The following is a 16,257-nucleotide window of genomic DNA, read 5'->3' on the forward strand; positions in this document are numbered from 1 at the left end:
GCACAAGTTTAACCATTTAATCCCTTGACAAGAATCAGCTAAATAAGAAAGCAACTCGACAGATTAATGCCAAATCAAAAAAAGCTCTGGGCTACATTTGAGCCTTTTTATTGATTTTCTTTGCTCCTACTTTGGTACTGTGGTTTGCATCCAAACAAAGAAGAATTTCAATAATTTAAAGTATAAAATGGAAGCTGTAGCTGGCTGATAAAGGCACGCTACTTCCTCATATAGCTTGATGAAGGCCTGATGGGAGCACAGTAAAGGAGCAGGAGAGGGTGTCTGAAAGAAACTGTCTACAAAGAAATAAGAACCAAAGGAAAAGCTTGCATGTGATACTGAAGTGTATGTTCTGGCAAAACAGGCTGTCTGGTAACCTTAGATGCCGATGTCTGCAACAAACATTACTTCTGATATCTGACTAAACCTTTCTACACCTAAAATAGCTTCGTCCAGAGACAGAGACCCGGACCATTTCATCATCAGTGAGATGTTCACATGAGCTGCACACTTCCCTCCCAAGACCAACTCGAAGCTGTTCATATCCCTAAATGGCATGAATGCAACAGCCTCCAATCAACTGGAAAGGTGAATCTAACATTCATGCAATCTTTAATAATAATTGTGCAATCTTCAGCATGCAAGCAACACTCCATTTAGTCACAACCTTTCATTTTTTTTATACTCAGAACTTAATGTCATGTTTTATTCATCTGTTTTATGATATGTGGTCTTCATGCAGAAACAACAGTAATTGTGCATCATGAACTTATAAAAAAAAGAAAAATGGGCCTCTTGGATCAACTGGTGTGGTTTATGGAAGACATAAAAAAAAAGAAAAAAAACCTATTCCATTTGCCCAATCACTGCAGACACAAATAGAAATCTAGACCTTTAAAGACTTTTGTTGCAGTAGTTGGAGGAGGATTTGCTAAAGAGCTGACAGCAGAACCACAATGAGCTAAATGCTATGCCAGATGAAGTTTGAGTGGCCAAGTGCTTCCATTAGTTCCTACAGAAGAAAAAAAAAAAAAAACTAAGTCTAATCTCCTGTCAGCTCCCCTCAAACTAGTCTCCCTGGACTCGCAGCGCTCTCACCCATCCATCACCTCAACGGAGACCAAAGGGAAACTCCCCAAAGGACCGAGGATCAAAGCAATTTGCATTCAAACGGAAGCCATCAAGGCCCAACAATCCCATACTGACACTCACCATTTCATTATATCACAACTGTCATTCACACAAACTGCAAAATGCCGTGCAGCAGCAATTACAGTTTTCTCTGAATAAGAGAGAGAAAATGAACAAAGTGAAAATGTTAATTACAATGTTCCAAAGGCCAGCAGTGTGTTTCCACCATGACAAACAGGCGGGTGACAAATTAATGAAAATGCCTGAGTGAACAAGAGGATAAAAAACAAATGCAAGTGCATCCAAACACATGCAACGCATGCTGCAATTAAACAACTTGACATTCACTCATGATCCATGTATGAAAATACTGAGCATGCCCAGTTGGTTCAGATTTTTTTGTGAAGCAGGTGAAAGAGGAAGACTAATTAAGACTTCTGCTGGGTAGAGATGACAGGAGCTCACGTCGCAACCAAAGGCATCTTCTAGTTACCCTCCGCTTGTATAGAGGTGTATTGATTATCTAGCGCATGTAATCTATGCGTCTTTGCTGGTGGCATAAATGTTGCATGAGAAGCTGGGTTTGCTGTAAGAGATCAAATATCCCAAAACGATTCAGCAGCACAAACAGAACATAAATGTCCACCATTGCTTTTGTTGTCTTGCTGCTCGCAGGCGTGTTTCAAGACAATTTCACCCTGCAGCCTGTTCTCAAACCTCCATCCAAAACTCTCCGTTACCATGCAAACAAGAGGCCGAAACTCAACAGAACTTTTGGATTTTACTTGCTCAATAACCACATTTACATGGACAAATGTTTCATCTATCTGACTGAACTCAGTCATGTTTAAATGGACGATAGATTGGAACAGTAAGAACAATGACTCAACTGAACTCCATGGATAACTAATGAGTGTGATCAGACTGTCGACAACAGCATCCTGTTGGCAGTTACATGGAAATATTATAGGATGGTTGCGGTAAAGTCCTCATTCAGTGGCTTTTGCAGTGGCCAGCAAGGTTAGGGTCCAAGTTGTCTTGATAATAAAGCATTTCTTTTCTGGAGTGGTACCTTCGAAGTTTCACACTCCTACCCATAAGACATGAGAGGTTCTTGAATAATTTGATAAACAGGTATGAAAATGATGTGAATCAAATGTGATGGCCTTCGATATTGTCAGACTCATTTACTCATTTCAACGCCTGTCTTCAAATCATCAAAAGAAAGAAAATGAGAGAATATGTTAATGAGAACAGATATGCCATCCCTCCACCGAAGTTTCTGGCTGCACAAGATGCCCCAACATCTTCCCATGACATCCAGTGTTTCCTCCTTTAATCTGTCGCCTGTTTGCATGAGAAAAAACACTCATCTCTACCGGTTTCAGAGCTCATCATCAAACATTTACTCCAACACACGAATGTGCTTGCAACTCTCCTCGAAGCCCCCTGACTCCACAATCAATCAATCCAACTGTTGTGCATGACATTTTAAAACACAAAAGGGTTTGAAAAGAAACTGGAAAACAAATACACCATGCTGCAGCACAGCATGTGACCATCTGTCATAAGTCAAAACGAAGTGTTGTGTGTCAGGCTTTGGTGACATGGGACTGAATAGAAATCAAGCAGTTAGCTGTCAAGTAATTCTTAATCTTTGAAACAATAAAGCTGCAAATGAAAAAAATTTACAAGTTGTGACTTACATCTCTCAGGGGACCCCTCAGGAAAATAAAAAATAAATATAGTTTAAGGTCAGTGATAGAAAGAGTAATAGAGACAGCTTTAAACATTTTAAGAACTCATTTGAAATGCCTGACAGACGCTAACAACATGGGTCTACCTGCAACCTGCCAAGTTACTACACACAAAACAGCATCACTTCCACTAAAATACTAAAATAAATGTCAGTGCATGTCCACATTCATAGGTCCTTTCCTAACTGTTAAATCCAACAAAGATTAGGAATTAAAGATGGAAAATCTTCTTACACCACAGCTCAAAGTGATATCTATATGGGCTGGTACAGCAAGAACCCCCCCCATTCCGCCAATGCAGCCAAGCCATAAACAACCACCTGGTTGCTAACTCAATTCACACTCAATTAAATACCGGTCTGGAATACATGAAACTGAGTGTGAATATACAAATGCTGGAGCAGAGCTGCTGTTATTGTTCACAAATCCATTATTCTCAATGTTCCTTTTATTTGATAATCTATTTGGCAAGCAGCTCTGAATATTCTGTTTATGAATTTGGCTCTGTTGTGTTTTCCACAAATGGTTATTACCATGACAAGCACAAATGGTTTTCCCCTGTGGATCACTGCAACAGGGCTTTTTGCAGTTACTTGCATTTGTCAGGGCCTTTCCCACTTGTTTGTGCTTCTGTGATGAGGGAAGAGTCTGGAACATGTTGTATATCAATTAGACCATCAAAGAGGAGTGGGCATTTATGGCAACGCCCTTTAACCTCAGGGTGAAAGACCAAATTCTTGTTTTTGCATGTCAAAAGTGGGCCCAAACAAAAGCTTAAGTAAAAAAAAAAAAAATAATAATAATAAATTTTAAAGCTTGTCACTCCTCATGATGATGTCTGAACACGTTCGTTATGTTTTTTAATTGAAGAAAAGCCGTGAATTCATACAACGTCTAATTATGCTTTAAAAACAACTCCTCCTTTACAGGAATAAGATGTTTCCAGAAAGCTTAAAGTGCAGTTTTTGAGACATTTTCCACACCCTTCATTGAACAACTTCAAAAGATTTTCACTGTGAATCCCGAGGGAACCGGCTAATCCTGATCTTCTCCGCAAGCAAAGGGATCATCTCAATGTAAATCAGACAGGGCTTTTGATCAAAGTATTCAATCAGTCTTAAACACATGACCCCACAAGGAGCCTCGCTGGCAACATGGTCGACATCTCGATTGTTCTCAAGCTCAAAGGAGGATGGGGGAAAAAGTGAATCTAGTAAAAAAAAAAAAAAACAAATCCACTGGAAAGATTTATTATACTAAAATGGGGACCTGAAACTAAACTAACAAAGCATTACAAGGAATAAACAAGCAGCAGCTGTAAGAGAACATGAGGCCATTAACAGCCATCAAAAACACTATCTGATATTTCTTGACCACACTTGACCCTCTTCCATTTTTCTCAAATTGAGGCTCCAGACACAACTTATCAGTCCAAGATGTCAACAAACAAGCAAACTTTCAGCTGATCCCTAAAAGCCCCTTCAGCAAAATGGGCCTCAAACATACACGATTTGTAATGGGTTTGTTTAGTTTCCCAATTAGAGGTTGTCAATATAACCAGAGTAATGATGCTCCTTCCAATAAATAACACAAGCTTATATTAGGGATGCGTTTAAATACTTAGGCTCCTTCTAGGAAGCTTTAATGCCAGGATGATCAATGTCAAAATATCCATTTATCAGCCAACAGTGTCTCCCTAAATTTCACCACCAATCCAGAGAAATACGCTCCCTTTCCAAAGAAGTGGTGTCAGAAAAGCTGATAAAATGTCCCAATCTGAAATATCATCACAGTACAGCTGAGTATGCAATAAAAGATTTCAGTGTTGCATTCACAGTTTAAAGAGATGTTACTATTCAGCTAGGAGACAGGATTACATGTTTTACTTATCATTCCGCAGAACTCTGTGTCTCCGAGTTGCCATTAAAATGAATTATTGGAAAACTTGAAGGCTGCTGTCCTGCATGACTCGCACATATCGCCATCTGGCTGCTGCCTGGGTAAGTTCATTATCTGGCAACCAAATAAGTATTCTGCAGCTGTTTTAAGTGGGTTGGATTCTACGGAAGAAAACACTTTCCAATTTTTCTTTCACGCATTTCTCTCATACATTCTGTGGCAAAAATATATAATTAAATGAATGATAAAATAAAATAAAATACACAAATCATACGATCACGTCACGTCTTCCTGTTCATTAAGTCTGACATTGCAAACACACAGAGAAGGGAGGTCATAGGAGAATAAGGCAGATGATTCCCTGCTGAAGTCTGTACATTACTGCGGCTTACCTTGAATGTGCAGCGCAAACAGCAGCGCCCATATCCCCACACACACCGCCATGGCACCTCGAATATTCGGATTTTGTCTGATAGCCAGAGAGTGGATGGACAGGGCTCACTCGAGATGACAAAGACCACGCATGCAACTTCTGCAAATCCCACTTCGGTCCAAACTAGTCTACCTCCCTGACTGAGCAGTAGGAGACTTTCACAAAACTAGAGGATCGGTGGTTCTCCGTGCCAAAGCATCAATTTTGCGTCTGCGGTGATTCCGCTGGCCGGCGGAGAGTTTGCACTAAGGAGAACCTGGCTGGGTCCCCAGAATGAGATCCAAGCAGCTGCAGAGTTGTCGAAGTGATTTAGAAAATCTCAGATTAGAGAAATGAGAGTTGGGTCGTCATCAGAAGGGCTGTTTCAGTTTAACCATCTAGCCTTTGTTGCTCCATTCACCGCAGCGGCTGCTGAACTCTCTCTCTCTCTCTCTCTCTCTCTCTCTCTCTCTCTCTCCCTTCCAGTATTATGGATCAGAGGTAAAGTGGGCGGGAGGTCCTCGATCGATGCTGTGCTGGGAAGTTTCCAACACTAGGAGAGTTACTCCAAGGAAACGTAGCCTTTTCGTCTCCCGTTGCCAAACCGACAATGCACCTAATAGATTACTTGTGCACCGTCCCTGTTTTAGTTCCGCAAGTTTCCCGGATTCCTCCTGCCTGCAGCCGCCGCCAGCGGGAGAAATCAGCACGACCGGCCGATGAAGTTGCTGTAACTTTAAAAAAGGTGATGCGTTTTCTTTCTCTGCTTCTTTTTCGAAAGAAACACAGCCTAGTTCGTCCGGCCCCGCGAACCGCCCCGCTGATCTGCCACCACAAAGTGTTGCTGACTATCGCTGACGCTTTGGGAGAGATCGGGATCGGGTGACGTTGTGCTGGGGAGGAGCCTGGATTGTCCTGCAATAGGGTTCAGCATCGCCTGGTATCCTCCCCCCCACCGCCACCACCACCCCCAGCAAAGGGGACCCCCCCTCCCCCCAAACACACACACACACACACAACTTTTTATGCACCCCAAACAGCTCAGAAATGTCCCGCACAGCTGACAGGGTGAAGGACATGTGCAGAAATAATACTTGGAGATAAGTCAGATAAAAGACTGAGTGGCGGAGCCTGTTCAGCCATGCTGGGTGAAATAATGCAGAAAGGAGTAAATCCCTTGTAGCAAGTGAAAAATTTCCTTTTATTCATTTATTTTGTTGTTGTTTTTTCATTAACGAAAAAACGTTAAAAGAAGAGACACTGTTAACATTTAAAGCTCATCTTGCAGCATGTGAAAACTACCATAAGCGATTTTAGCACTATAAAACATTTGCAATTGTGTATTTGGTTTAAGGCCAAAATAATATTTTATTATTATTATTATTATTGTGTCCAAGTTATTGCCCGTTCATTTTTCTTACAATGCCAAGCAAAATTTGACTCATAGAAATCATAGAATTTGACATTAAAGGTCATTAATGCAGCACTTCAGACTTTGAGAACGGTACTTAAACGCTAGATGGGTTGTGAGCAGTGAAATATTTACAACAGAGCTTCATCAATCATATCCCACTAATTACAAGTATTGACAAGAACAGTTTGCTTTTTTTAAGGGACAGGGAACAACCACAGATCCCACCAATGGAGCCTGCAGCAACCGCAGAGTTCATGAAAACCACAAGTCTAATAAATAAATTTGAAAGCTAAAGTATGACACATGTAGTTATCTATACATAAATTAGTAGTGATGTAATGTTTGGCAGATTAAACACAAAGGAAGTGACTCTTGTGGATGACTTCTATTATGATGATCTTTTCTGCCAGAAAAATGACTCATGTGTGTGTGCATGGGAGTAGATATATTTTACCTCTTGAGCCATCCATGACTAAATATACTCAGCACCCACATTTCTTTCCTTTATACCTGCTCCTCAGCCAGCTTATTGCTCCCTTCCTGAAGCATTCAAACAGGATCATGCCTGTGAAGGTAGGGAGCCAAATGAATGGGAGGATGAATGTGATAACACTTCCCTCTTGTGGACATTGGTTCTTCTTTTAAGTGCAACAGAAATTACATAGTGAATGTTGCAGAGTAGCTTTGTGCTGTTTGGGTGGTCAAAATCCTTTAACATCATCTGTGATCAAAATTTCTGGATCATCTTCTGAGCTGCAGAGAAAATTAACCTGGCATGATGAAAGATAACTGAGCAAGTTGGTTTCAGTCATCGGTGCACAGCTAACAGGTATCACATTGTAAATAGTGAAAACCATGCAGAATAACATCACATGAACATACCTACAACCCAGTTAAACATGATAACAGCAGACGTGTGCATTCACACTGGCAGCATACAAATAAACTCAAGACTTAATGTTCTGCTCTGTCGCAAAGCAGCAATGAAAATGTGGAAATGCTGCTGCTTGAAATTCTGTACACTTTTACAAAAAATGGTTTAAAACAACATAATCACATCAACAGAACGTAGTTTGCAACCGAAATACATTATTGTTTATTGACAAGGTACATACAGAAAATGGAAATTTATGGGTATGACACAAGATAGCAGAGTATCTTCCAGAGTTATGAATAAAATATACAGTAAGAATTAACAATGTCATTTTTATCATTTGGACGATAATCTTTTTACATCAAAAACCTTGAAAGGTCGGAGCTGCATCAGCCTGGTTGGACTGAGAGTTGGGAAGTAAATCGAATAAACCTGGAGAATTTGAATGTGATGAGGAAGGGAACATAAAATCCTCTTCTTCAAGGACAAATCTCTCAAGAGTGCCTAAGAGCAAAGCCTTCTATGAGGGTAAGATGCCTCTTGGATGCACCTGCTAGTCTGGGAGTTTGAGGATCAAGTCAGAACCCAAGTGAGAAAAAGCTTCAGTACTTGGCTAAACTTCCTATAACAGGTTATAGCTAAAAAAAAAAACAAACTTTGGGGCTGCCTTTGGAGCATTACCATGATGCCCCCTTCATCGAGTGGCTAAGGTGATTGACTTACAGACAGGCTGATGAAATTTGATATACTTGTTCTGAACTACAGTCTGCTCCACATCTCAAGGCTCAATCCTGAGTTACTGCTGAGATAAACGGACTGTTCTGTTCTGCATTACAATGTACAGTCATCTGGAATGAAAAGATCCTATTTTAGTTCATATGGAGACATAATGACAAACAAATTGGTCTTTACTAGGTCTTAAAATTAGGACAATTAGGTCAGATGAACAACAACAACACACTTTTTATCCTGTTGGACCACTTTAAGATTTGGTTATAGCAGATTTTCTTTGTGTCATAAGATTTTAATCATCTTATGCAAATTAACAACATTGAAATCCATACAAATTGTATTTATTTCTCATTAAGATCTTGTAATGACGATGGGAGATTCGGATCACTGGATAAAATCTTCTCAAGTACATTCCAGAGACTCTCAGTGGGGTTAAAGTCTGGACTCTCCTGTGGACAATACATGTGTGAAAATGATGTCTCGCTCCCTGAACTGCTCTTTCACAGTTTAAGCACAGTGTATCCTGGCAGTGTATTTTTGGAAAAAAATGTCTGTACCATCAGTGAAAAGAAACTATTGAAGACAAAAACTTGCACATTCAGTATATTTAGGTAGTCATGTGACCTTGTTTTTGAGTACATAATTCTCCTAGCCTTGACCTACATAAATCTGACCCCACAGGTTTGTATACAAAACAGGTACGACGGATAAAGTACCGTTTGGTGCTGTTCTTACCCCGATGCTCTCTCTCTGGAACAGGGCAACTCTGGATTCATTAGACCTCATGATCTTTTTCCATTGCTTAGTCATTATGTCTCTTGGCTAAGTAAAGCATTATTTTTTTCAATATGCATAGCAGCACAGCTTATGTTTACAAAGCTGCATCTGAACAAACCACAAGACGTCTGGAATAATGTTCTATGGACAGATGAGATCAAACTGGCGGTGATTGGTAATAATGCCCTGCACAGTTTGAAGAAAACCACTGAGTGGACCATGAACTTTACTGTATACAAAGTACTCTAGAGTCAAATGTGAGACCATCTGTCTGACAGTTAAAGCTTGGCTCAAACTGAATAATTCAGCAGGACAATGATCCCAAACACAACTCCTAATCCACAACAGAATGGTTGAAAAAGAAAAGAATGAAGGTGTTGCAAGGATCCAGTCAAAGTTTAGACCTCAACCTGACAGGAATGTAAACGCTGATGGGATATTTTCTTTTAATTCAGTAGACAAAGATTCATGGTTCAGACGGTGCTGTGTTCACGCCTCAGAGCAATGTGGTTCCTGGTTTGAACCTTGGCTGGGCCTTTCTGTGTGAAGTTTGCATTGTCCCCCTGAGTTTTTTCTCTGGTACTCTTGCTTCCTCTTACAGTCCAAACAGTCCAATAGCATGCTTGCTCAGCTGGTGTCTCTATGATCTCCCTAGGAGTGACTGTGAGTGTGAGTGGTTGTTTGTCTCTGTTTTGGCCCTGCAATGGACTGGCAACCTGTCCAGGGTGTTCCCTGCCTATCACCTGTTAGCTGCTGGGTAGGCTCCAGACCCTCTGTGAACCTACATTGTAATAAGCAGGTACAAACAACAGATGGATGGCAAAAACAATCAGAGATTCAAATTGCATAAATGCTTATCCGGAGTCGGGTCGTGGGGTCAGCTGCCTAAGCAGGGAAACTTCCCTCTCCCTGGCCACATTCACCAGCTCATCCGGGGGGATCCAGAGGTGTTCCCAGGCCAGCCACAAGACGTAGTCCGTCCAGCATGTCCTAGGTCTTCCCCGCGGCCTCTTTCCAGTGGGACATACCCAGAAAACCTCACCAGGGAGGCGTCCAGGAGGCATCCTGACCAGATACCCAAGCCACCTCATCTGGCTCCTCTCGATGTGGAGGAGCAGCGACTCTACTCTGAGCCCCTCCTGGATCCAAACTACTCATCTTATCCCTAAGGGAGAGCCCTGCCACCCTGCAGAGAAAAACTCATTTTGGCCGCTTGTATTCGCAATCTTGCTCTTTCGGTCACTACCCACAGCTCGTGACCATAGGTGAGGGAAGGACCGTAGATCACCTGGTAAATCGAGAGCCTTGCTTTTTGGCTCAGCTCCTTCTTCACTATGACAGACTGATGCGGAGTCCGCATCACTGCATAACTTTAAAAACAAAGAAACAAAATCATTACCATCTCCCACATTAAACCCCTGTTTCAGGTATTTGCATTATTATAAATACTTTTCAGACATAAATGTGTTGAAAAGTATACATGCTGTTGTATTAAGAACAAGCAATCAGAGAAATGGACTTTGGTGCAAATCAGGAGTGGTGGTGTTAAGACTGTGCCATTGACTCCATATTGATGTCATGTTCTGTAGGTTTAGGTGGGTTTTAGTTCCTTTTTTGTGGTCTGTTTAGTTTCTAGTCTTTTGTCATTTTTGATCTCTGTCCTGTTTCCCTTTTTAAATTTGTAGAGTTGTTTCCCCTTGTGTATTCTGTGTATTTTACTTCCTGTTTCTTGCTTCTAGTCCTTAATTGTCACTTCTTCTTCTCCTCACATAATCAACCCCTCTATATATAAGCTTCAGGTTTTCCTTAAGTCCAAGGTGTCCAAGTCCAGTCCTCTAGAGCCACTATACTGCAACCTTTAGATTAATCCCTTCTCCAACACAGCTGAATAAAAATAAATAAATAAACAGGCTTATTACCAGGCCTCTGCAGCGCTGAATGACATGCGGATGATGGAATTCAGTCATTTGTTTTGACGTGTTGTAGAACGGATGCATCTAAAAGTTGCAGGATAGTAGGTCTCAAGGACTGGACTAAGGCACCCCTGCTTTAGTCATTGCCAGATCATTGTTGTGTTTTCCTTTTTTAGGTCTTTGTAAGTCTATCATTTAATTTTATTAAAACATTATATCTGCATCTGTCTGCCGCCTGCGTCTTACCCCTACTTTTGGTTCCACATCCTCCACAAACCAGTATGATCTGGTCATCCAAGGATCCAGCACACCTCAGCAGGTATGAGACCTTTCAGGAGGCGCGCCGGGACACAAAGAATTATTCTGATTGTATGGCAGGGTCTTACACTGTCCTTGACAGCAGTCATGTACATTTTTCGATTTAACTGCCAAACCCTGGTACCCCGACTTTCCAGGTGTGTATTGGCAGAGGCAAAAGATGATCATAATAGCTTATTTAAGTCTGCCGTTCTCTGGCGCTCCGCTCCAGGGCTCATGTTTTGTCTTCAGTGCTTCCGCACCCAACGCTGGTGCCCTATTCCACGCTGTCTGCATTCCAGTCCTGGTCCATGCCTCATGTGATTCCTGTTTCCATGGATGTCCCAGGATGTGACACTCCTCCGCCTCGTGTAATTTCTGTTTCCAAGGTGTCCCAGAGTGGAATACTTCTGCTTCACCAATGGTTCCTGTTCCCAAGGGGGGTCCCAGAGCGGGACACTCCTGCTTCGCCTCTGGTTCTTGCTCCTAAGAGCATCCCCGGGTGGGACATGCCTCCTTTAACCCCTGGCACAGGATCCCACCTCAGAGCGGGACGCTTTTCCTCCCCCTTTGGTTCTTGCTCCCAGGGATTGTCTCTATGCAGGGAACTGCCCTTTCACCTCTGGCTTCAGTTCCTGTCTCACAGCGGGTCCTGCTGGACTCACTTCTCTTGGTGCCTGAGGTGTCTCAGCTCCTCTGCCCTTGGGTCTTCAGCCAACCACGTGTGGTTTTCTTGCCTTGTTTTCCATGCGGGGATGTCCTCACTTAGGCCTGGAACACACATAACGATCTTTTTAATCTTATGAGATTTTTTATCTGGTCGAGACCTCACATGTGAAGATAAAAACAATCAGATTTGATTTTTTTGTGTGTGGTGTGCTCCGAAAATGTAATCACAGAACAACACACACATGACAATGCTGTCCCGCAACTACAATCTACAATCTAGTCCTCGAAGCCTGACAAACATCGAAACATAGAAAAAAAACCATAGCAACAACCAGCAAAAATTGAAGAAGAAGAAACATAGTAACAATTGGTAAACACAACCCACAGCATGGAAGAGGACATACAGGACGAGGGAATGATGGTGGTTTTGGGACTATTGTTAACGGAAAAAGCCAGAACTGAAAAAAACAACAGACTGCAGACGGCGTGAACACGGACTTTATTTACTCTCTTGCTCCCCAGCCAGCTCACTCTCTGATTGGCTACATTCCTTACCACGTCACCATCCAAGCAGTCACAGTCACGAGTCGTCGGTTTTCTTCAGAAATTGGCACTGAAATATTAAACATGTTCAATGTTCTCAGTTGTCGGCTACGGCCTGTTTCGGAGCTGATTATCAAGACAAATTGGCTCGTAACACACCACAGACCAAATGATGATTGGACTGGGAAATCTCACGATGATCGGGCGTTTGCTGTCCGAGGTCGGGAAGAGGCAAAATCGGTACAAACACAGCCCAAAAATCCGTATGTGTGTACCAGGCCTTACCAGTTCTTTTCGTTCTGGTCCCCGAGCCACCCTGCAGAGCACAGTCTCCTGTCGTCACAGCCTCCCAGGCGTCTCATAGACATCTGGTTTCTGGGTTACTTATGGTTTTGTTTGGTCATGTTCCCTCCTCCCTCACAGCTTTGGTTGGCTTCCTGTTCCCTGCCTCCCGTCATTAATTGCTACACTTGCTTCTCATTTCGTAATCCGCCCCTCTGTATGTAAGCACCGGGTTTTCCTTTTGTCATTGCCAGATAATTGGCGTGTTTTCCCTGTTTCGTTGTATTAAGTCCATCAGTTCTTTTCATTAAAGCCTTTTTCCTACACCCGTCTGCCTCCTGCTGCTTCGCTCTGTATTTGGGTCCACATCCTCAACAAACTGTGACAACTGAACCAACAAGGCAACATGAGCAAAAACCAAAGAAGACTTTACCATTTAAAGAGTGGCACTTAAGTCCCCATTAATATGAACTAAATCTGTCAAAGATAATTCAGTTTTACTATTTTTTTTAGTAATTGGACACATTAGGCAAAAGGAAAGGTCAGTAAATGTCCTACAGTGTTTTTTGAAGATGATGAGAAATACCTTTTCCTAAAACATGGTGGTTACAGCAACTCTGCAAAGAAAGTACTCCCACAAACTTATAGGGCTCAAACAAATATAAGTACAGGAGTGGAAGAAAATACTAGTAAAAGCATCTGCAAGAAGCTTCTTTTCTGTTGGCATTTAAATAATCAGTTGATATAATTGATTCATTTGCATTTATACCCGAAAATAAAAACAAAAAACAAACAAGTCTGTATTCTTAATGTCCTATGTGGATATTCTGTCATCTTTATTTTATTTCTTTATTTAACATTTTTCTTATCCTCAGAAAATAAAATTGCTTCAGATCTAAATCTTCTTTCTAATATTATTCCAATCATCACAATCCATTAAAATTCTGTAGACACCCCCCCCCCCCTCTTTTTTATTTTAAAGCCTTGTAAAAAAAAAAAAAAAAAAAAAAATCACTTACGTTGTCTCATATATCCAAAAAATTGACACAGGGTGTGACTCTAATCTGCTTCAGGACCACAATCTTCCATCATAGCAACTGATGCAAACACTGATTTATGTAACATGACATCTGTTGTGTTGGTGACCTAATGTAAGCTGTCACAAACTTGTGACTGTGAACACTAAAATTATGACAAAACTTTGGCAAAGTACTGTTGAGCAAAGCAGAATCCAGGTCTTGGGCAGTCTGAAACAACATGATGTCTGCATTCGGCCTGAAAGTTTGCATGCCTGGAGGAAGTCATTTTATCCAGAACTGCTCATTTTTCCTGAAAACGTGCCTTACGGAGATTTTCCAGGTGAATCTAGTGAGTGCAATGTTCAAATAGATTTAATGTTAATTTCTCAGCAGGAGGGAACCATATGTTATGATGTATGTTAACTAAAGAGGAGCCTCTTGCAGAAATAAAAAAGCATAATAACATTTGGAAGCAAGGCACAGCTCAGCTGGGCCATTATTAAATGATTGCCCTCAGCAATTAATAACAAGCAGTTATATTCTAATAAAGAAATCACTGACCGTTTTACAATAACATGTTTGTAAAGTGGTTGGTAATTATCTTACCAGCTAGACTGAAAATGTTTTCATATCTACATTCTTCACAAATGTTGCTGAAGAAGGGATGGTGATTAAACCCTCCACAAGTTCATACAAGGATGAGTACAAATAACTATAAGCACTACAACTAAAGTCTTAATGCAGGGCACTTCCAGAAAGCTGTGAAACTCATTACTGGACCAATGTTGGAGCCAGTACAGCCATGTCCTCACAGGAATGAACTAAAAACTGTAAGAAGAGCAACTTGCAGTGTGGATCTCAAGCAGCAGCAGAAATTCATACAGGACATTCCAGAAAATTCTGTTCTGATATGATCATGTTGTCAAAATGACATGCACCAGCACAGCGTGGGAAAGCCTGGACATCTCTCAGAGGCCGTCACTGCACCATATGAGGCCAATAATCTCCTCCACAGTGAGCGGACTAAGCGAATGTCTGAGATTATAAAGGCTGTTTTAACCTTACAGTGTTTTATTTTATATACAGTGTTTTGTCTTTTTCTTCAAATACGAATCAAAGAGACAGAAAAGGCTTATTGCTATTGCCAGCATGCACCCCAAGAGGGAAACGGGAAATATTGAGAAGTTAAATTCTCAGTGGGTTCTAAGAAAACGACAAGTCATCCAACCTCCCTTGCCCTCTAACAACAGAGTGTAGGACAAATTGAAGGGAAAGTACCTCAGTGGCTAAAGATGAAATTTTAAACAAGGCGGCTTAAAAGGTTTCTAATACTGGACAGTTGGTATGTAATGTGTTTGACATCTGACCTCTGCCCACATTCTGTCCTTCAGTATGAAAATATGCAATTGCAAAAGTAATTTCAAATGTAAAATCTATATTCTGCTTTGTGTAATGCAAAATATAAGGTGTGTTTTGTTAAGTATACACACTTGATGGCATTCCTTAAACTGCCCATTACAGGATAAATAACACTGTAATAAAGTGAAATGAAACAGAAGGAAATTTAACCTTTAACGGCTGTTTGTGTTTGCTCACAGCTCTCCTTTCTGCCTGATTGGAGACAGAAAACCTAAACAACTGAAGCTGAGACTATTTAACATCTTTATGAGCCTTCTGTGGTCTCCCACATTAATTCTTGACATTTCTGTGTAATTTCAAAAGTAATAGGCTGTCTTCAATGTGGAACCCATGATGTACACATTTACAGGAAAGCTGTTGTGAAGTAAAATCTCTGTAAAAGAGGGTTACTTCTAAAAACATTATTGTCTTGGCTTTGCTCAGACCATTAAATAGAAATTAATCAGTGCAAACCTTTGTTCTCTATGAATTAGTGTAATGAGTTAAAGTTAAAGCTGAGAGCTGTTTTGCTTGGTTAGATTCGGATGTAATGTTGCAGAAAAAATAGATCTTTTTTTCAGAAAAATGGAAACAGGAAAAAATTACATTGAGATTTTTTTTATCGTTATTATTTATTTACAAAAATGCAGTATGCTACCATGATCTTTCTTTTTTATTCCACAAACAAAGACACAGGAATGATGACTTACCATAGCCATGCAAACCTCCCACACAGTTTCACATGGTACATGGTAGTCTGTGCGCTGTTTATGAATCCTGATATTTTTTATTCCCAATACAAGAAAAGATGAGGTACTTGTGAATTTGTGTAAGCAGTTTTGTGTGTTTAAACAGGAGGGAGGACTTTGGATAATTGTGCTCTTCAGGGAGCATTTCAGCAAATGCCACTGACTCCAAAATAGAGTAAATCAATGTTGGCACAGCCACATCCTGTCGCTCGCATACAACAAAAATGCACTGACAAAGGTCAAAACAATATATTCTGTCAAATATTATTTTTTTTTCATCATTGCGTCATTCTCAGTACCACATAAAGTTGAAAAATGCATCCAGGTAAAAATTTCCCCCGTTGTAAGCTGCGCTAATCATTTTTCACCCCTGACTTTTCTGTTTCTCATC

At 40.9% G+C, this 16,257-nt stretch overlaps 1 protein-coding gene across 4 annotated transcripts in view; it reads right to left on the reverse strand.

The window, feature by feature from the left end:
• Positions 1 to 6,065, reverse strand: part of nectin1b (nectin cell adhesion molecule 1b) — a 157,996-nt gene extending 151,931 nt beyond the window's left edge. The window contains exon 1 of one of the 4 annotated variants that reach the window (XM_041994184.1): positions 5,180 to 6,065. In XM_041994184.1, coding sequence (XP_041850118.1) covers positions 5,180 to 5,231 — 52 coding nt within the window. In that variant the 5' untranslated portion in view covers positions 5,232 to 6,065. The remainder of the gene's footprint in view (positions 1 to 5,179) is intronic. The other 3 variants (XM_041994186.1, XM_041994187.1, XM_041994185.1) reach the window with 3 other exon arrangements.
• Positions 6,066 to 16,257: the final 10,192 nt, after the last annotated feature.

This window comes from Melanotaenia boesemani, chromosome 9, assembly GCF_017639745.1.
Source record: "Melanotaenia boesemani isolate fMelBoe1 chromosome 9, fMelBoe1.pri, whole genome shotgun sequence".
In the NCBI taxonomy this organism is placed as follows: domain Eukaryota; kingdom Metazoa; phylum Chordata; class Actinopteri; order Atheriniformes; family Melanotaeniidae; genus Melanotaenia; species Melanotaenia boesemani.